General features: G+C 42.6%; 1 protein-coding gene across 1 annotated transcript; it reads right to left on the bottom strand.

Annotated features, from left to right (window-relative positions):
* Nucleotides 1-729: 729 nt before the first annotated feature.
* adck2 (aarF domain containing kinase 2) lies at nucleotides 730-22,220 on the bottom strand. The gene is made up of 11 exons (XM_084060418.1): nucleotides 21,963-22,220; nucleotides 20,197-20,820; nucleotides 18,181-18,549; nucleotides 14,716-14,862; nucleotides 11,743-11,871; nucleotides 10,327-10,422; nucleotides 9,763-9,838; nucleotides 9,005-9,213; nucleotides 7,745-7,873; nucleotides 7,400-7,453; nucleotides 730-2,221 (listed from the first exon to the last, which is right to left on the bottom strand). Exons 2-11 carry the CDS (start codon nucleotides 20,743-20,745, stop codon nucleotides 2,081-2,083), a joined length of 1,899 nt encoding a protein of 632 aa, XP_083916544.1. The 5' UTR covers nucleotides 20,746-20,820; nucleotides 21,963-22,220; the 3' UTR covers nucleotides 730-2,080.
* Between the last annotated feature and the right edge of the window lie 220 nt (nucleotides 22,221-22,440).

Here is a 22,440-nt window from a genome sequence, read left to right as displayed (position 1 = left end):
ATATTTTGATGGGGGTCCGTGGCCAAATACATATCATTTTGGGGGTCCTTGACATGAAAAAGATTGAGCACCACTGATATAGAAACATACGTTTTTCAGAAAACTGTTGAGATTTAGGAGACGTGTAGAATCGGCTTCAGGTCTCAATGGGCTAATTTGTGTGGCAAAAAAAGCGAGACAATAGCAGAGGTAAACTGGATGTAAAAAGGATGTAAAACTCATGAGGTTTTCATGGTTATTATTAGCATAATGCTAACATACATTCCACTCTGTGTGGAACTGTTACTTTTCAGGATTCAAATTCAAAAGTATCAAAAGCAGCAGATCTACAAGTCATTTCACGTGTTACGTTTCGAGCTTGTAGATCTGCTACTTTTGATGCTTTTGTGTGACACTAGTAATGATCAAGTAAGGCATTAATGTACGAAAAAACACAAAAAGTTGGAAAAAACACAGAGATGAGAGATATTACATTGATACTCCTCTATGACGGACTATGACTTTAGACCTTTAACCACTTAAACCCTATGGCATCCCCCAGGGGTCTATACTAGCCCCCCTCCCACTCTCCCTCTAAAACAGAAATCAGCTGATCTACAGATTGACTGATTCTGGTGAATGTTTGGCCTCAGAATATGGATGTTTATGATGTTAGGGTTCATGTGCTTTTAATGGACATACTTTTTATGTCTATATGTATGCAAGCTTTTCTGAATGGACCCAGAGTGAGTGTGTGTGTGTGTGTGTGTGTGTGTGTGTGTGTGTGTGTGTGTGTGTGTGTGTGTGTGTGTGTGTGTGTGTGTGTGTGTGTGTGTGTGTGTGTGTGTGTCAGTGGTGTAAAGTAACTAAGTACATGTACTCAAGTACTGTACTTCAGTACAATGTTGAGGTATTTTTTACTTTACTTGAGTATCTCCAATTTTCAGTACTTTTACTTCTACTCAACTTCATTTCAGAGGCAAACTACAATTATTTGACAACTTCAGTTACTAGTTACTTTGCAATTATCAATTATTATATTATAAAACATGTCATGATTGTGAGAAGCCATGAGGACAAGAAATCTGCTTTCCCAGACTTCTACCTCAGTGACAGTCGGTTATCTTTGTGCCAGGAAATTAAGTATCTGGGCCACATTTCAACCGACAATCTCCATGATGATAGAGATATCTCTAGGCAGTGCCGTATACTTTCGGCCCAGGCCAACATGCTGCTTCCAAGAGGTTCAGTATGTGTTCTGATCCTGTTAAGTGTGCACTTTTTAAAGTATTTTGCACGTCCTATGTATACAGCCTTCTTATGGTGCTCATACAAGAAGGGTAGTAGCCTATGCGGAGACTTAAGGTGGCCTACAATGATGCCCTGAGGATTCTACTTAAGGTCCCTAGATGGCATAGTGCCAGTCACTTATGTGTGACATGTGGAATACACACCTGTGAGGCTCTCTTAAACGCCTGGATGAGTCCCGGAACAGAGTATTATTGAGGATATGGTCAATCCTGGGAAAAGCCGTCTCCGGTACTCGTCCAGGCTGCGGAAACACTGGAGAGACAGCCTTTATGTGTGATTTTATGTCCCTGAATGGTATGGTCGTGTTTTATGTGCCGTTTATTTTATGTATTTATTTATTTTAGTCTATTGTATTTGTATTCTGTTTTTATGTTCTATGGACCATCTGAGTGTCTGAAATAAAGTTTGAATTGAACTTGAATTGAAAACGTACATTAACCACTTTAGCCCTATTTTATACATACTGATCTACAAGCTCACAACGCGTGGTGAGGTTGTAGATCTGTTATTTTCAAACATCTTAGTACTTTTACTTCTGGTACTTTAAGTACATTTTGATACCAATACCTTTTTGTACTTTTACTATCAAGTCAATTTTGAATTCCCGGACTTTTACTTGTAACGGAGTATTTCTATATTGAAGTATTGATACTTTCACTTAAGAAAAATATCGGAGTACTTCTTCCACCACTGGTGTGTGTGTGTGTGTGTGTGTGTGTGTGTGTGTGTGTGTGTGTGTGTGTGTGTGTGTGTGTGTGTGTGTGTGTGTGTGTGTGCGTGCGTGTGTGTGTCAGAGCAGTGAGGCAGCGTTCTTGAGGAGGAGGGGCTTAGCCATCTCCAGGATGTCCAGGTGGGGGTCCAGGGACCGGCCCAGCCCCTCCAGCACCATGATGGCGATCACCATGGAGGCAAAGTTACTCTCCAGCTTCACCTGAGAACACATGAAAACAACACAACGTCAAACACTGCTGCATGGACGCAAAGCTACCTCACCTCCAGAGCCGCTCCACCCTATACGCACACTACGCAGGTTGCGTAGGGCCCCGCCTACCCGCCGCTCAAAGGGCCCCCCTCTCCGCCCCCTCCCTTCAGCAGAAAATAACGCGCATTACTGCGTTCACATCAGCGCAGGCTGCGCAGCACTGCTTGGCTTGAATGAGACAGCTGCTGCAGGCTGTCTGATTGGCTGTCAGTGGCACGCTCTGGTGTGTGCTGTCTGCTCCGCCTCCCCTCCCCTCTCAGTGACAGTGAGAGTGTTTTGGTAACCCTAACCCTAAAACCCAAATAAAAAAACAAAAAAAGTAACTTTATAGTAACCGCGGGAAACCCGAAAAAAAAAATCTCGCGCGCGCGCACACGAGGGACACATGCACGCGCGCACAGCGCGCGTGCATGTGTCCTGCTTAGGGCCCCTGTGGAGTCTAAACCGGCACTGTACACCTCGCTTGTAGGATTATATTTTCTCTGCAGAGATTTATGTCCTTTAACTCAAGACAAATGTCTTCTAAATCTTTACAGTTTTCTGAAAAACCTATGTTTCTATGTCAGTGGTTCTCAATCTTTTTCATGTGAAGGACCCCCAAAATTATATGTATTTGGCCGCGGACCCCTATCTCAAAATATGTTGTTCCAGGGACCCCCCAAGAAGCAAAGATTTGAGTTACAAATGTCCGCTTAAAAAATATATGTATTCAAAGATTTACAAACATTTTCACAATAAAAAAAAATAGCAGATCTACAAGCTCATAGCGCGGCACGAAGTGACGCGCTATGAGCTTGTAGATCTGCTATTTTTGAATAGCCAAAGACATCTTAAAATGACACAGATGCGTCCCCGGTCTTAATGGGTTAAATTTAGTGAATAGTTGTGTGTATACCGTTTTGCGTGCAGATTGTGATTGTGCTTTTCGGGGCGGGATGCTGTGATGACACTGTGTGACTGTTGTACAGGTGTATGCTGCTGTATACTGTTGCTCCATTATTGATGGGGCTTTTTGTGAAGGTTATTCCTGTATCTGCTGTATCCTACAGTACCTTTCCTTACTCTGCTGCATTCTGTTACTTAACTGCTGTGCAGCTTATGGTGACTGGTGACCCCCCTGTGGCATCAGTAAAGGTCTATCTATCCATAGAGAGGCATTAAATGATGCCTCTCTATGGATGCCTCTCTATGGCATTGGTTCTCAAAGTGGGGTCCGGGGACCCCCAGGGGTACTTGAGGGGGTTCCAGGGGGTCCCCAGCTAAATGATGGATAGGAACCAAATGGACCCTTATGGGTCTGTAACTCTGAGAGTGTACAAATGGAACCAAATGGACCCTAACGGGTCCATTTGGTTCCATTTGTACACTCTCAAGAGTTAAATTAACATTGATTTTACAATATGAATTGGGGTCCCTGAGATATAAATGCCATTAAATGGGGGTCCGTAGGCTAATGCATGTCAAACTGGGGGTCCTTGAAATTAAAATGGTTGAGAATCACTGCTAGAGCCGTAAAAAATATTCTCTTATGGGGGGTCCCCGGCTTATCTTTTCAAATGGGGGTCTGCGGGCTAATAAGTGTCAATTTGGGGGTCCCTGGCATGAAAAAGTTTGAGAACCACTGCTCTATGGGACGTAAGTCGGGGCTTGATCAACCCCGGCTGGGTCACCTGGGTGAGGGTGTATGTTGTTGCGAGACCCGAAACACCCGTTGACCCCAGGCTACAACACTGATGATACGTACCACAGGTGCATCCATGTGATGTTTTCTTTATAGTTAGTGACTCTATTTATAGTGGCTCATATAGGAAGTAGACTACGTGACAACCAGGAATAGTTTGGTGACCACGCGGAGAGACGGTTGACAGCCGGAATGTAGACGGCATCCCGGGAGCAGTTTGGGTTTAGCGCCCCGGCCTGTGTCTTCCGTGAGGAAGAAGTCCAACAAACCCACGGTGAGGCCTTTAGGAGGGCCATTCAAGCAATCCGCACAGTGGCGTGCACAGGCATTTTGAGGGGCAGGTGCTCAAGTAAATTATACTTTTTTTGGTTTACTTGGTCTGCTCTTTTTTCCCTCTACACCTATACCTCTTTGCCAAAAATAGCCGATCTACAAGCCCACAACGCCTCGCAGCGCGAGGCGTTGTGGGCTTGTAGATCTGCTATTTTTGTAGCTCATATTTTTGGCTAAAGTTCTCCTCAGAAAAGGGATGCTAGGTTTCGAGTGGTTATGGTAAAAAGAAAAATCATATCAAATAAAGATTTGGCGGACCCCCTGTAGTAACTCTGAGGACCCCTAGGGGTCCCGGACCCCCTGTTGAAGACCCCTGCTGTAAACTGAAAAAAGGGCACTTCTGGTCAAGAGGGCAAAGGGCAGGTGCTCTAGCACCACCTAGAGTCTATCTGTGTACGTCCCTGAATCCGCAAGTGGAGCCTGCAGTACGACCACGGCCCAAGAAACCATCACGCCAGAAGGAAATGTTTGGATCGGGGCGGTGCACCGGATCTGGTGAGACGAAGGAGGAGCCCGGCCAGGAGACAACCCACAGAGCCCCCCCTAGTCCCTCCACGTGCCAGAGCCTCCCCGAGTCCCGGGAGAGTAGTTCCGGAGAAGCGGACTGAGTGGCCCTGTCTTTCCCTATAGGACTGACCGTGGGTAGCTACTGGGACGTAAGTCGGGGCTTGATCAACCCCGGCTGGGTCACCTGGGCGAGGGTGTATGTTGTTGCGGGACCCGAAACACCCGATGACCCCAGGCTACAACACTGAGGATACGTCCCAGGTGCATTTACTTTCACTTTATTAGTTTATTTAGACAGGACAGAGCATATTAATGAACGTCACATGAACGTAAATACACCGGATTTAGCAAAGATGCTAATTTTCATCCGCAGTCCTCACACAAAATATAAAATCAGAAAAACAGACAAACGGTGGAATACATTTACATAACATTACATAGCCTAAAAATAAACCTAAAACATGATCACAAATGGTTGCAGCTTTGGTTTTCAAGCAACCATCTTTTCACATTGAATTTAAAAGATGTAAATGTTGCACAATCCCTTATACGTAGAGGAAGGCCATTCCATGCTACACAGCCCTGTACTGAGAGGACATTTTGACCGAAGGTTGTTTGCCGGTGCGGCACTTCACAATCTCCTCGAGTGGTTGCTCCTTTTGCTTCCTTTTAATGAATTCACTTAGGGGGGGGCGGGCACAGACCATGTAGGGTCTTGTACATGACCCCAACCTGTTTGAACTTTTTGAAATTGTCAAAGCTTTCCACCAAAACCATCACCGCAGCCACCCATATTCCACCATCACCGCATGCCTCACAGAACTCAAAACCTGGATGCAAAACAACTTTTTAAAACTCAACCCCTGTCATTTCTCCCACACGTTAACAACATCACCAAAATAGCCTTTTTTCACTTGCGGAACATTGCCCGTCTCTGTCCCTCCCTGACATTTTCTGCTGCCGAAACCCTCATCCATGCCTTCATCTCATCCCGGTTAGATTACTGCAACAGCATCCGCCACGGTATCACCGCCAAACCCTCAATAAACTCCAATATGTACAGAACTCAGCCGCCCGCCTGCTCACCCACACCCGCTCCAGAGACCACATCACACCAGTCCTCCATGACCTCCACTGGCTCCCGGTCAAATACAGAATCAACTTCGAAATCCTCATCACCACCTACAAAGCCCTCAACCACCAGGCACCCCAATACATCTCCGACCTCCTTCACAACCACGTTCCCACCCGTTCCCTCAGATCCAGCGATGCCAACCTCCTCACATTCCCCACCAAAAAAACAAAGCGCACCTGGGGTGACAGGGCATTCTCTGTTGCAGCACCCACCCTCTGGAACCCACTTCCACCTCACATCAAAACCGCCCCCACCCTTGCCGTGTTCAAAACCTCCCTCAAAACCCACCTCTTCAGAACTGCTTTCCCCACCTAACTGATCTCCTACCGCCCTAGCCTCAACTTGTGTTATATTCCCTGGCCTTATGTAGCCTTTTTAACTTTTTAGCGGCGCTAGCCGCTCTATACCTTTAGGTATAGAGCGGATATTAGCCCTCTATACCTGGCTTTTGCGTCAACGTTCTGATTGGTCAGGTCCGTCAACGTTCTGATTGGTCAGGCTCGCCAAGGTTCTGATTGGTCAGGTCCGTCAACGTTCTGATTGGTCAGGCTCGCCAAGCTTCTGATTGGTCAGGTCCGTCAACGTTCTGATTGGTCAGGCTCGCCAAGGTTCTGATTGGTCAGGTCCGTCAACGTTCTGATTGGTCAGGTCCGTCAACGTTCTGATTGGTCACTATTCATGACATCACTATGTTACTATTCATGATTCGCTTCCAATGGCACTATTTAGTGCCACTGGAAGCCTTGAAATAAGTTTACAGAGATTTAATATTGTTTCTCTAGTAGAAAGCATATCTATGACAAAATAAATCAATTGGTCAGGTCCGTCAACGTTCTGATTGGTCAGGTCCGTCAACGTTCTGATTGGTCACTATTCATGACATCACATAAACACTCTGGGTACGGCTTATAAATTGTATAGATTATTTCATAACACATACATATCTTTCTGGTTCCACATTTATACACACGCACACACAAAGTTTATTTTTTAGGTACCCACTCTATCAGCTATGACAGATCAGTTTTTGCCACTTACCTTGGAATGCATTTGGTGATTCGCTTCCAATGGCACTATTTAGTGCCACTGGAAGCCTTGAAATAAATTTACAGAGATTTAATATTGTTTCTCTAGTAGAAACACATATCTATGACAAAATATATCAAAGGCGCCGCTACCTTCACACAGGTGTGATTTTTAACTCTTACTCTCTGTATTTTCTCATTAAAGTTGTTTTGTTTTGATTGTGTTCCACTTAGTATAGCCTTGTAAAGCGACTTTGAGTACTCAGAAAAGCGCTATATAAATCCCAGGTATTATTATTATTATTATTAAAGCTAAAAAAATTGAGACTCCTGAGTATGTTACAATGATGATAAGAGTGAGGCTTCATGTCAAACACTTTGACATCCACATGATGTTTTCTTTATAGTTAGATAGCACAACTTGAACTGCTTTTGCATAGTTTTACCTTGTGGGTGATGAGGAGGCCAAATACTCTGGAGAGCAGGTCAGCCACTTGAACCTGTAGAAACAGATGAAACACAAATAAATACTACTGTATAAATACACTGTAGCACATGGATACACTTTGACCTTGAGCTGTGACCAATTAAAACTAAACAAAAAAAAAAAACAGGTCCTGATCCTAGCCTGCATCTCATCTTACTAGTTTAATCAAATTCAGATGAAATTCATTACATTATCAGCTGGAAACACAGGCTTCATTATGTCACCTCAGCAGTAACACCAAACACTTCAGTTTCCTTATTGGGGAGGGAACACTATGACACAAAATGTATAGTAAAAAGAGAACCTTTCCCAGTGAGAGGGTGTTGCTGAGGGCCTGGTCTACCAGCGCTGCCATCTCCCTCTTGAACCCTGGTACATCCTCACACTCGTTAGCCCTGGCATGATGGAGGAGGAGCTCCGCTACCCGTTCCCCCTACACGCGCGCGCACACGCACACACACACACACACACACACACACACACACACACACACACACACACACACACACACACACACACACACACACACACACACACACACACACACACACACACACACACAGGGAAACACAGGGAAATGAATCCAATGAATGCAATGGCAGAGCGGTCATTCTCATTTTTAAAGAAAGAAGTAAAGAAAACATTATGTGTAGGTGTAGGGGTGCCTTTGGGTGCCTTGAGCCCAAAACATTTTAGAGACACTGACCTCCAGCAGTGATTCTCGATCTTTTTTAATTTGAAGGACCCCCAGTGTGATATGCATAAGGCCATGGACCCCCCATTTGCTACCATTTTTTTCATGTCTGGAACCCCAATCTACACTGTCAAATCCTCAGTGTTTATTTGAGTGTACTAAATGGAACCATTCCATTTGTACAATCTCAGAGTTACATACACGATAAGGGTCCATTTGGTTCCATTTGAACACTCTCTTGAGTGGTCCCTAGGCCTGTCACAATTATTACATAATTGCCTAATCGCAATTATTTGAGATTAGATTATTGCATTTTGCATAATAATTTTGAAAAAAGTTCATTCATTTTCAAACGTTTTCCAAATTTGATGATGCGTTCTAAGCTTGTAATTCAGCTATTTAATTTTTTTTTATTTTTTTTTTATCAATTGTTTTTATTATCATATCGACAATACAATTATGTTTAAATGAATACATTTTTCAACAAAAACAAGATACGACAACTGAAAACAAGAATAATAATAAACAAATATATAAATAAACCCACCCACCCCTCCCCGGACCAACACTGTCTCAAAATGTAAGGGCCAAACGCCATGCCTATACCTGTGCAAGCTCATAACACTGTGTAAAAAATAATTGAAAGTCTAAAATTATTATGTCAGTGATTTCTTCTTGATTACGCAGCCTAAAAGGCAAACAAAAATACATTTATTTTTTCATAAAATACCAAATACACAATTAAAGCGTTCATCGCAATTATTCGCGTGACAATTAATCGTCAACTTAAATGCTGGGTCCAGCCCTGGTGGTTCTCCCAGGAACCTCACGCCGAGAGAACCCAACAGCGTCCCGGTGCTCACTGCTCACCTGCCGCAGCACCACGGCGGTGAAGACGGCTCTGAAGTTGTCCAGGTCCCGCTGGCCCAGCTGGGCCACGATGCCGGCGTCCAGCAGCACCAGCTGGAGAGGTTCTGTCCCCGGCCTCATGCTGACCATCACCGTGTCCCACAGGTCTGTCAGCGTGGCCTTGTCCTGACGGGCCTCGCCACCGCCCGACCCCCCCGCTGCGTCCCCCCCTACAGGGTTATTAAACTAAAATGAAATAAAACCAAAACTAAAAACTGAAAGAAAAACAAAACAAAAAAAAACATTTTAGCTAAACTGAAATAAAAATATATAAACGAGGCTTTAAGAAAAACGAGAACTAACTGAAACTGTCTTTGTGTGTTTGCAAAACAAACTAAAACGAACTAAAATCATATAGAAAATGTCCTTAGTTTTATATTTCATACATGAGTCATTTATCTGTGGCGGTGTTGAGCCTTATTGCAAAAGCCCTAAAGCAATTTGTTTTTGTAAATAGCAGATCTAAAAGCTCACAAGTTTATAGTTTGTCTATTTTGACTGAGCTTGATAAATCACTCCCCTGACTAGTACTACCCCATATTACAATACAAAGACACGAAAACTAATCAAATTGAAACTAAAACTAAGCCTTTAAAACAAACGTACTAAACTAGCAAACCCGCTTTGAAAACGAATTAAAACTAAACTGAAATCGAAAAACAAAAAGTCAAAACCAAAATGAAAATGAAAACTAATGACAAATGTAAAACTATCCTGACCGTGGTCCCCTGTCCTCCTCTGCACCAGGATGTTTCCAGGGTGGAGGTCCCCGTGGACAAAGTTGTCCACAAACACCTGGGGAAGAGAGGAGTACACACACACACACACACACACACACACACACACACACACACACACACACACACACACAGTCACATTGTCAACGGTAAAGCTGCTTTAACCACTTAAACCCTATATATGGTTGACCGGGGTCCCTCAGGGCTCTATACTAATGTATAGAGCCCTGAGTGTTTTTTTTTTTCTGCAAAAGCCCCCACAATATGGATGCCAGGGTTCAAGTGGTTAAGTGAGTGGTTCTCAAACTTTTTCATGTCAAGGACCCGTTAATTAATATGCATTTGACCACAGAGTTGGACTCCCATCTGAAAAAAAACATTGTGCCATCCAGCAATCTTCAACCGCTTATCCGGAATCGGGCCAGACACCAGACCTGAATGTGATTCAGGGGCTGGAGCCAGGCTAGGAATATAGAGCTATTCTATGAAATCAATATAATAATAATAACAAACCACAGTGTTTTGTGACTTATTACTTTATCTTACCATCTTCAGCATGGTCTGCACCCCCATCCTGGCTATTCTCTGCTTCACCTCCTGTGGTACGTCAGAGCCCAGGTAGTTGGATATGGGCTCACTCTCCTGGGAGAGAGAGATTATTCATGCTTTTTTTAATGATTGAACACTAACTGAATAACACTGTCCTGGACTATGATGTTTAAAATCATATACTGGGTTTAGATGTGCAAATCGTGGCCAAAATAACACACACAAGTATGAACCAGATTGGAAATAAACAAACTACAGTACTGCCTTTCTGCTGTGATAAACATTTGAAAGACTGATTGAGGACTGATTTATACTTGGTCATATGACGGTGTTGCTTGCCTATTTTCAGCGAGTGACACTGTTGTATGACGGAGTATAAAATAAATAAAGCATTAGTCTTTCATCAGGTTTGCATGTCATTGCTGCAGAAACCTCTTATAGAGCACCGAAGTCTGACATAATTTAAACATCCTACCTGGTTCGCGGTTTTCCTCCCCCGTTCTGAATTCCCATAGACGTGTTTAATATCGCCTCAAATAAGAACTGTGTTCCAAAAATAAACAAATGACCCCGGTGGTTTGACTCTTATGGATATGAAGCATCAACTGACGGTGAGAAAACCATAATGTTACTTCCGCCGAATTAGTAACATTTTCACCAGAAACAGACTGTATCAAATATAAGTGACTGACTATCATAAACGATACAGAGCCTCCTCCCTGACAATATCGCAGAGACAGTTTGTTTATTTTTGGACCACAATTCTTATATGAGACGATTCTAAGATGACCCAATGTTATTCTCCATAGAGAAATGACTTTACGAACCTGGGGATGAACGAGTGACGTCAGGACTTCTGTACTCTATTGTCCATATTCTCTAACTCGTTGTGTTTTTTCGTAAATGAATGTCCTACTTGATCATACTACAGCGTTACAAAGAAGCATCAAAAGTAACAGATTTGTAGAATGCGACGCGACGCAACAGATGTTCAGCTTGTAGATCTGCTACTTTTGATATTTTGAATTAGCCCATTAAGACCTGAAGCCGATTCTACAAATGTCTTCTAAATCCCAACAGTTTTCTGAAAAAACGTATGTTTCTATATCAGTGGTGCTCAAACTTTTTTATGTCAATGACCCCCAACGGTATATGTATTTGGCCGCGGACCCCCATCTCAAAATATGTTGTTCCAGGGACCCCGCAGAAGCAAAGATTTGAGTTTCAAATGTTCGCTTTAAAAAATATATATATTCAAAAGGTTTGCACAAGTTTTCACGTTTTTTCTAAAATAGCAGATCTACAAGCTCATAGCGCGGCACTCGGTGCCGCGATATGAGCTTGTATATCTGCTATTTTGAATAGCCAAAGTGTAAAATAACACCCGACAGAGACAATGTGATAATAACTCACCTCAAAGGTTTCCACTAAGATTCCCCTGGTGACAAACGGTCTCAGTGGAGTGGGAAACTTGACAAAATCCACATCCCGGAAGTTTTCTTTGAAGCGCTCAATATTCCTGGCTTCAAAGCGGAGGTCAATCTGAAATGGAGGGGTCGAGTCAACTCAATTAAACATTCAAACATGTATTTGTTGCTCCAATTCATACTAAATGTTCTTTTAGGGTCATATTCCATTCTTCTGAATGCAAAGATGTGTTGGCTTTGTACAATATTATTACTTCTTCACTCTTGCTTTTAGCTGATTTTTTGGTTGATTTTTAAATCTCTGTGTTGTTACCCATGTCCTCACTGTATTGCCTGATTCACTGCCTTTTGCTATTATTATGGGGCCAGGCTTCCAGCATGGACCCATATTGTTATTCGCATTATTCCGTTTCTTCTTCTTCTGCCACTTTTGGCAGTTCTGGCTGAACCGTGCAGTCGCTTTTTATGAAACTCGGCCATATGATAGATGGTCATGAAAAACGATCAAGAAATAATTCTCACAATCTTTCGTCAAAAGGTGGCGCTATAGCACTCAATTGAAAAATGCCAACTTTGATCAGGTACAACTCATGCCCTGTTTCACCTACAGCCATGAAACTTCGATGCACACATGCGTCTCCTCATGCTGAACAACTTTCACACTCTGACTTTTGACCTCTGATCTTTAGATCTCCCACCATTTTGAATTATATGAAAAACAGTTAAAACCTATCTCCTCCTGGGATTTTTGAGTAATCTGCACGAAACTTTTTACACATGAACTTTGGACCTATACCAAAAAACGTTTGCAAAATATCTTCCATAAGTGAAAAAATGAAGCTTTAATGAGCCAATGAATATTGCAGTTTTATGACAATTATTCATCTGCCCCTAACTCATACATGCAGACTTACCATTCTTTGAAACTTTGCAGAAATGTAAAGGGCCATTCCAAATATCACTGAAACCAATCTTACTCCAATTGGTCAAACGGGGGCGCTATAGCAATTTTTTGAAAATTGAAACTTTAAACAGGCAAAAGTCATGCCTCGTTTGGCCGACAGCCATTAGACCTGCTTACACATGTGCCTTGACTAATGAGGAACACATCTATCACGTTGACCAGTAAGCACCGCCCTTAGGTTGTCCGCAATCTTGAGCAGTTTGAAAAACACTTAAACCCAGGATTTTTCAGCTATTTGCGTGAAACTGTATGATCAGTGTGATCTCTTTTTTCAGAGGTTTGTCTCTTGGTCCAATAGCGTCCCGCTTAAGTGTATGTCTCACAACCTCAAGGTCACAGGTTCAAGCCTCACTTGGTGCAGACTTCATCTAAGTTGCATTTCACACAACATGACTATCAATGAATACATTTGCAATTGTTAAAGATAACATGAAATACTTAATTGAGTGTTTTTTACATACTTCATTGTGAAAATAGCTGATCTACAATCTCACAACTTTTCAGATAGCAATGAGAGTATGTTTTTTCAATGTATAACATACTTCATTGTGAAAATAGCCGATGTACAATCTGACAACTTTTAATGGTTTGTGAGCTTGTAGATCGGCTACTTTCACTAGTTTTGGTTCTGAGGAGATGTACAATTTCTTCATTGGCAAATGGTTTGTGAACGAGTGAGCTTAGTGTTAGTGAAACAGGGGCTTGGGTCATGACAGAAGGCAAGAGTTTGTGATCCTCAACAGACGATATCAGCCTGGACAAAGCTATAGCACTATTCCGTTTCCATGGCTCTCTCTCTCTCTTCAATCTATTCCGTTTCTATCTTCAATCTATTCCGTTTCTCTGTCTCTTCAATCGATTCCGTTTCTATCTTGAATCGATTCCGTTTCCATGTTTCTGTCTCTTCAATCCTCTCTCTCTCTCTCTCTCTCTCTCTCTCTCTCTCTCTCTCTCTCTCTCTCTCTCTCTCTCTCTCTCTCTCTCTCTCTCTCTCTCTCTCTCTCTCTCTCTCTCTCTCTCTCTCTCTCTCTCTCTCTCTCTCTCTCTCTCTCTCTCTCTCTCTCTCTCTCTCTCTCTCTCTCTCTCTCTCTCTCTCTGAGGGTCGGCCATAGCTGAGTGGTTAGTGAGCCCGCCTAGGGAGCCAGAGGCTCTGGTTGACCCAGGTACGATTCCAGGCCAGGTCAGCAAATGTGTCGATGAAACGAAATTTGTCCCTGAGCAAGACTCTTAACCCCTAATTGCTCACAGGCCCTCATTGGAAACAAGACCGCAAGGACTTTCATGAACTGACCTGTTAAAGGAATTATCATTTCTCTTTCTCTCTCCTGGCCCCATATTATCGCTGCTTGCAGCTATATTTTTAATGTTGTTTTATGCTCTCTTTTGTTTTTGCTTTATTGTTAAATTGTTTGTAACTGTAATTGTATTCTTGCTCTGTAAAGAACTTTGAGCTGCATTTCATGTCATGAAAGGTGCTATACAAATAAATAAATTAAGTTTATTATTATAATTTGTGTAATAATTATACCGCATTTTCAGTCAAGTTAAATTATAATTTGTCTAACAAAGAGCTCTTGTAAGAAAATAAAACTGCTGTTGGTTACATTTGTTGGTAGACAAACAGACATCATGTAAAATGATCACTTTATCTGAATTGTAAACCAGGGTCAATTTCTAAATAAAGTATGATATGATAGGGAGACCACTATGAACCACTGCAGACGTACTAGTTATATTTTATCAACATATTATACTATATAGATGGCTAAGATAATGCTTTATTCATTCAAATAAGTCCCAGGTTGTAGCTTTAAATGTTAACCCTGCATCATAGACTCAAGATATCAAAAATGTAATAAAAAAGCTCTAAAAACTGTAGACCCCATATCCTTTGAATAAACGTGTTGCTTGTGTTGCTTTCACACACAAACCCCCCCCCCCCCCCCCCCCCCCCCTCTAATGTGTTCTAAACAGAGTGCTTCTGTCCCCTGTCACCTGTTTGGTCATGAGCTTCTCAAACTCCTGGACGATCTCTGGCAGGCTGAGCCATTTGAGTCCAGGTAGACGATGCAGCAGACAGCTGGCTGCTCTCATCAGCAGCAGATCTATCTCCACCTGACTCTTGATGCCTGGATGGAGAACCTACAGGACAGGGACAGGATGTCACCATTACATTATGATGTCTGGATGGAGAACCTACAGGACAGGGACAGGACCGCCATTACATTATGATGTCTGGATGGAGAACCTACAGGACAGGGACAGGGCGTCACCATTACAACATTTAAGTTGCTGAGGCCTAACAAAAAAATATGTTGGTTTCCGGTTGGCGACCGACCCTATTAAATACGTGCGACCCAGATGATTTTATTGGCATTTGGAGTGAAAATAAAAAAATAAATAAAATTAAGTCAAAATCCGACCGAGTCGATCAAAAACGTCTTACAAAAAATATATTTGGTGCGACCACATTCGCAAAGTTTTCTTTCGTCTAAAATATCATGTGCGCAAATGTTTTGTTTTACTATTCATGCGTCATTGCGTCATCGCGAGGAGACGGCGGCACATGCACGTCCTCCTCCAGCCATGGACCTGTGTACAATAGTCTGTCGTCTGCCCGTGCAAACCTAAACCACCTCCTAAAATAATTCGATTGACTACTAAAACGTTTGCAGACATAATTAAGGAGGTGAAACAGTGCCGATGTCAGTTTTCATCTGCAGCAGGGAGACATGACCGAGCGGATACATGGACCCACATCTCAGTTGCAAAGAAAAATCACCCCTTGACTCTCGTTGCATATGCTGTTGAAAAGACAACTTTGGCATGGACGGGTGGTGAGAGAGAGAGAGAGTGTGTGTGTGTGTGTGTGTGTGTGTGTGTGTGTGTGTGTGTGTGTGTGTGTGCGCGCGCGATGCGATACGTGTGCGCGCACTTCTCACACAGACAGTAGCTGCTCATTCCGGGTTTTGGGCTCAGGGTTGCCTCTTATTCCAAATAAATTACTAGGCGCCATCTGAAAAGTCCTCAATGCTGTACACAGCTTCCGACAACAACTCTAAAAGACGTTGTGATCCGCTGGTCCACTGGTTTAATTCATGTGCCGATACATACGTCTTCGCATCTATCCAGCTGTAGCCTATTAAAGCTCGTTAAGACTCGTCCGAAAGTTTAACAAAGAGTAGTGTAACATTTTTAGTCAGAGGTTAAAACAAGCCAAAACAGTGACATAAGGTGAGCTGAGAGATGAAACAGGGACCCCCTTCTATATTGTATGACATTTTTACTTGGTCTGCTCTTTTTTCCCCTCTACACCTATATACCTCTTTGCCAAAAATAGCAGATCTACAAGCTTGTGAGCTTGTAGATCTGCTATTTTTGGCTTTAGTCCACCTCAGAAATGGGATGCTAGTGGTTAATGTAAAAAATATATCACACAAAGATTTGGTGGCCCCCCCTGTAGTAACTCTGAGGACCCCCTAGGGGTCCCGGACCCCCTGTTGAAGACCCCTGGACTAAAGTGAAATAAGGTAAATTTCTCACCTTGAAAACAATTAAATGCAGACATGTCCTTCTATGTGTCTGAATGCGAAAACCTTATTTATTTGTTTTTGCTTTTAGTTCAAATAAGAAAATAATTTTGCATTAAGATAAGATTTTGTTAGTTAAAAAAGATTACCATTTTTAATAAATAATAATTTCAATAACTGATCTCAATATGGACCAATAATAAGTTTTGCCAAAATCATGCAGCTCTAACGGCTAACAGCAACAGCCATAACAGCAATGGTATTATGGTACAAATAGATAAATATAAATATAAATAAATGATATAGGCTACAGTAGTAGTATTCTTTTTAAAATTCTTCTTGTTTTTGTAATGACTTTAGGCCTTTCGTTGCATAGTTAGGGCATCAATATTATAGCCATATCATGATATTAGACTGGATATCGTCGTGATTGTGATTTTGGATATTGTACTATTATGATATGGCATAAGTGCTCTTTTCCTGGTTTAATCTTATTGGTCCTCTGTATTGGCAAATACACAAAATTAAGTACTTGCCTGAAAAAAATCTAGTTAGAAAATAGAAAATCGGTATCGGTAAAACCGGTATCGGCAGGTCAGACTTTTAAAAAAACGGAAATTGGTATCGCCAAGGATTTTCCAATCGGTGCATCTCTAACTCTACCTCTAAATGTGATATATGGCACTTTATTTTGTATCTTTTACTCAGCTGTTTGTTTCAGTTGTCTGAGTCAGAATGCAGGGATGCTTTGGCAGTGTTTCTGGCTAGATGGTTTTGAACCTCCCTGAAGCCGAATATACTGCATGCCTAAATGCAACGGATGTGCAATGATAGCGTTTTAAGCAGTAAAGATGTATACTGTATATCAGTAATAGAATGGGCTTCAATGTTAAAGCTCTTAGTTCTGAATTGAGCTCATCTCATACCCTGGGGTAAAATGTTTTGTTTCCTGGTTTAATTCATTCACCAGTCAGTATTCTTGGTTTTCCAGCTCCTCAGGCCATTGGTTAGCCAGTTTGATCCAGGGATAGCCAGTAGCTAAAATATCTGCTTCAAAACACTTTATTACTTGAAGATGTTTGTTTTGTATAAATATATGTGAGTGATACAGCACTTTACTTTGGTACTTTACTTAGAGTTGAATTAAAACTCAAAAGTATTCAACCAGTGTGTGGACATTCTATTCAAAGTTTTCAATTGTTTATTGTTTATTGTTTTCAGACACTATTTTGTAAGTGCAGTGTACATGAACCATTTAATGATTTAGAAATTGGTAACTCAGGAAAACATAGAATATATTAAAAAAGAAGCATTATCGATCATTGCCATAGGAAAAAAAAAAAAAAAAAAAAAAAAAACTACCTACCCATCCTTCCCACGAGGAAATAAAATAAAATAAAATTCCTTGCTACCCATCATTCCCACAAAAAAATAAAATAAAAAATAAAATAAAATAAATTCCCTACCTACTCAGCCCTAAAATGACAGCCAACCGGAAACCAAAGTTTTTTTTTTTTAGGCCTGATTCATTGTCAAACTAATAATTGCGATTAACAAGTTAATTGTGTTTTTGGCATTGAACATTGAACATTGAACATTGGTGCATTCCTGTTTGCCCTTTTAGGGTTCGTAATTAAAAAAAATGCACAGGGCAGATAGGACAAATTTGACAATTTTATACTTTAATCCATTAAGACCTGAGGTCGATTATACAAATGCCTTCTAAATCAGTAGTTCTCACACTTTTAAGATGTTTCAAAAATGGCGGATTATGTCATTGCGATTGTCAAATAATTACGATCAGGCGATTATGTAATAATTGTGACAGGCCTATATAGGGACACTTTTATTTGACTTTATCGCCGATGTGTATTTTTCAAAACTTCTCAAAAGATAGCCGATCTACAAGCTCACAACGCATCACATTCACCTTGATAGCCACCGGTATCAAATGCTCCACGCCCGGGTGGCTGTCTCCGCGCCGGCTCCCCGGGGGGTCGGCCCACTCCTCTCCCTTCTTCCACCTCCACAGGAAGCCCCACAGGGAGCTGACCATTCCCCACAGCCCGGGGATCATCTCCCAGGCCTCCAGGACGTGCTCCGCTCTCTCCATCTCCTCCACCAGCGTCTGGAAGGCGGGGTCGTCCACGCTGTCCACCCGGGCCCAGGCCCGGTACACCTGGGCCACGCAGCCCGAGCCCACCGGCTCCTCCTTCTGGAACACAAACAGCCTCCTCCAGCCGTCCCCGAACGCCCGGCGGAGACACTGCTTGGTGTGGGCCCAGGAGTGGGGGCGGACCTGAGGGGGGGTGTCACCATCATGACATTTTAGTTGACGATTAACTCTTTCGTTTTCCAGTCCATTTGGTACTTGGTCCACAGTGTCATTGACGCGTTTAAAAAACATATATAATAATATTCTTTTCTTTTTTTTCTTTTTTCACTCAGAACCAGGAGATAACGCGATCCAAAGAGCTCCTATGTTTTACTATGTATTTTTGGCAAAACATGCTATTTTCATCTTGCCACAATTATGGAACGGATTACCGCGATCGGATAATTTTTTCCCCCAAATTCTATGAGACCCCTGTGCGTGTAATGAGGGGATCACTGTGCGGACAGCATTCACAGAAAATATTTCATGATTTTTCAAAGGTAGGTAAAAACACTAGTTTTCGCTGGTACTGGAGTGACACTATTACAATTTTACTCTTGCAGTTAAAGAGTTAAATAGTCATATCAAATTATTTAATATTGTTGGAATTGAACATTGGAACATGGAAATAAAAAAAAATTCTGCTTGCCTTTTAGGCTTTGTAAACTAAGATTGCACGGGTCAGATAATATAGTAAATCCTATATGTCATTGAGCTACTGTGAGGGCCAGCAGACCACGGCTACGCTCACTCTGACTCATGTGCCCAAATGGGACCGACTGACTTCAAACTTGGCACACGCATCGGCAAGCGAACAGACAGACGGGTACTCTGCCAAAGCCACTATGACTCAGACATATTGTAAAAAAGAATTTATACAGATGAATGGAAACAATAGGCTCTATGCACAGCAGCCATATTGGGAATGAATTGGGCCCCTTCTTTACTTCCTTCATAGGTGTTACCAATGACACTAATTAAGGCTCTGTTCCATTTAGTGTGGCATAGTGGTTGTCTTATTTTAACGAACCCCCATAACTCTGAGAGTGTACAAATGGAACCAAATGGACCCTTACGGGTCCATTTGGTTTCATTTGTACACTCTCAGAGTTACACACCCACCATAAGGGGCCATTCAGTGTCGGCCCTATTGGGGGGCAATGCCCCCCCAGATTAGACTTTGTGCCCCCCCAGTTCAGATTGGCCAGATTTTTTTTTTTTTTTTTAATGTTTAAGCAGCGCAGCGCAGCGCAGTATAGCCTGCCTTTTTTTTCTCCCGCTGTGGAGTCTGTGCCTGTGGAGATGCAATGCCGACATTACATTAAAGACATTATAATGCTATAATTGTATTTGTTGTTGGTGCATATAGGGACAAGGTAAATGAACCGAATTAACCGAAATAGAGTTACAAAACACCCCAAAAAAGTAAAATATCCATCCAATAACCGAAAAAAATCGCGCGGGCGCGCACGGGTCCCTCACGCGCACGTGCGTGAGGGACAGACAGGTGCCCCCCTAGAATAATTAATGCCCCCCTGCTTATTACTGTCTGCAGCCGGCACTGGGGCCATTTGGGAACCAAAATGGAGTGTTTCTACTTTCTAGTGAGCCAACATGCACGATATCAGCACCCTGACCAGAATGGAACAGAGCCTTCATTAATATCATTGGTAACACCTGTGAAGGAAGTAAGGAGAGGCCCAATTTCTTTCCAATATGGCTGCTATGCATAGAGCCTATTCCGATCATCTCATATGATTCTGATCAGGCGATTTATGTGAATAATTGTACCTTGACGTGGAGCCGTGAGAAGCGGTCACAGAACTCCTGGGAGAAGACGTCCCGCCGGGTGCTGGCCCACTGGCCCAGCTTGATGAAGGTGGGCCCCGAGGTCTCCGTCACCCACAGCAGGACGCCCAGCCAGCGGGACGCCCAGCCGGAGGACACGTAGGTCAGGGGGACGAGGAGGAGGAGGGGGATGAATTTGAGGAGCAGCACCAGCGCCCGGAAGCCGAGGCGCAGGAAGAAGATGAGTTTGTGAACCTGGACCCTGGCCACGGATTTCCTCTCGGCGGCGGCCGGCGCTCTGTGGACGACGGCGGCTTCCTGGCAGGAGGCCAGCAGGACGCAGCGGGACACGCTCACCGCCCCCCAGCAGAACAGAGTTATTTTAGGGATCTGGGCTAGGATGCGGCCACGCTGCTGGAACGGACACGTTCCTCCTGGACTACGTCTGAATCTGGTGAACGATCCCACCTTGTTCTGAGCCGCGGACCTCAGCCTGAGAACGATGGATCTGGCGCCGAAGGCGGACGCCGTCACGTGGAACAACGAGGACATCTCTGTCGTCCGCTGGAGTCAGTTGATCCTGTAGTGTTGTGGTGGCGTTAGGCCTGTGGTGTGCGTGGAGCATGCCTGTAGGAGGAGGACACACACACACACATGAAATATTTATGTCCACATAATAAGAAGTACAGGGTCAGGATGTACAAATGACAAACACTGCCAGTGCAGTCAGATAAAGGGAAAACAGCCCGTTACAAAGTGCATGTAAAGCAGAGCATTGTTACATACAAAACAAAATATGTCATACTTGTCAAACACAGCGGACAACAATCATGGGTAAAGGAAACAACACCTCCTCCACATTGAGCGTCTTCCTATAATAGCTGATATTGAGCAGTACCTTTGGCTAATTGTTTAGCCCTCCTTTTGGAGAGGCCGGCCATTTGAAGGCCCCTCACAACCCACTTGTGCACGTGTCCTAGACCAGTGGTTCTCAAACTTTTTCATGTCAAGGACCCCCAAATTGATACTTATTAGCCCGCGGACCCCCATTTCAAAGGATATGCCAGGGACCCCCATAAGAGAAGATTTTTACGGCTCTAGCAGTGATTCTCAACCATTTTAATTTCAAGGACCCCCAGTTTGACATGTATTAGGGCTACGGACCCCCATTTAATGGCATTTACACCTCTGGGACTCCATTTTGTATTGTAAAATCTATGTCAATTTAACTCTGAGAGTGTACAAATGGAACCACATGGACCCTAACGGGTCCATTTGGTTCCATTTGTACACTCTCAGAGTTACACACCAATAAGGGTCCATTTGGTGCCTAATCTATCATTTAGCTGGGGACCCCCTGGAACCCCCTCAAGTACCCCTAGCCCTGGGGGTCCCCGGACCCCACTTTGAGAACCAATGTCCTAGACTACCAAAGATAAAAGTTAAACTACAATAACAAATTATACTTGCTACAGGTAAAAAGCCTGTATTCGAAATGTTGTGCAAAAAGTATAAGCATCAAAATATAACTAAGTACCAAAGTAAAAGTACTCATTTGTTATCATGTTATTAGACTATAATTATTGATAATAATCAATCGAGTCCTATATTATACACCCTTTTTTTTACATGCTAATTATACATGCATTGTGAGCTTGTAGATCAGCAATTTTCTTTTTTTTTCTGATCAATTATTTGAGAATAAAGTATGAAACATGCAAACGCTCAAGTAAAGTAAATATGTGCAGTACTTCAGTAGATGTACTTACCTTCATATACAGTCCCTAGCTACAGCGTTACATGAGGTGAAAAGTAACGTTAGGTTAAGTTACATGAGGTGAAAAGTAACGTTAGGTCAAGTTGACGTTTATTTCCAACACATAAACATGAAATAACATTTAATTTAAAACAGAACAGCTCGTTTTCAGCTCCATCTCATATAATGCATCCATTCATCACGTGGTGTTTTGTCATGTTATAATAGTAATAAAAAGGTTAAACTAACACGCGTGTGGAGATGTGTTAACATGACCATAACATTGACAATGATTCACTTCCGGGTTCTACGTCACGCCGTCAGAAGAATCATGACGACATCTTAAAGGGACAGTACTCGAGTAAATGGCTCGCGCGCCCCGGAACCGTGGAGAATGCATTTCTTTACCTCAATGTAGAAATACTCGGTTACAAGTTGAAGTCCGGAATTCAACATTTACTTGAGTTAAAGTACAAAAGTATTGGTATCAA

This window comes from Gymnoscopelus microlampas (genome assembly GCF_963454915.1).
Source record: "Gymnoscopelus microlampas genome assembly, chromosome: 6".
NCBI lineage: Eukaryota > Metazoa > Chordata > Actinopteri > Myctophiformes > Myctophidae > Gymnoscopelus > Gymnoscopelus microlampas.
This window is presented reverse-complemented; position numbering and strand designations above follow the sequence as displayed.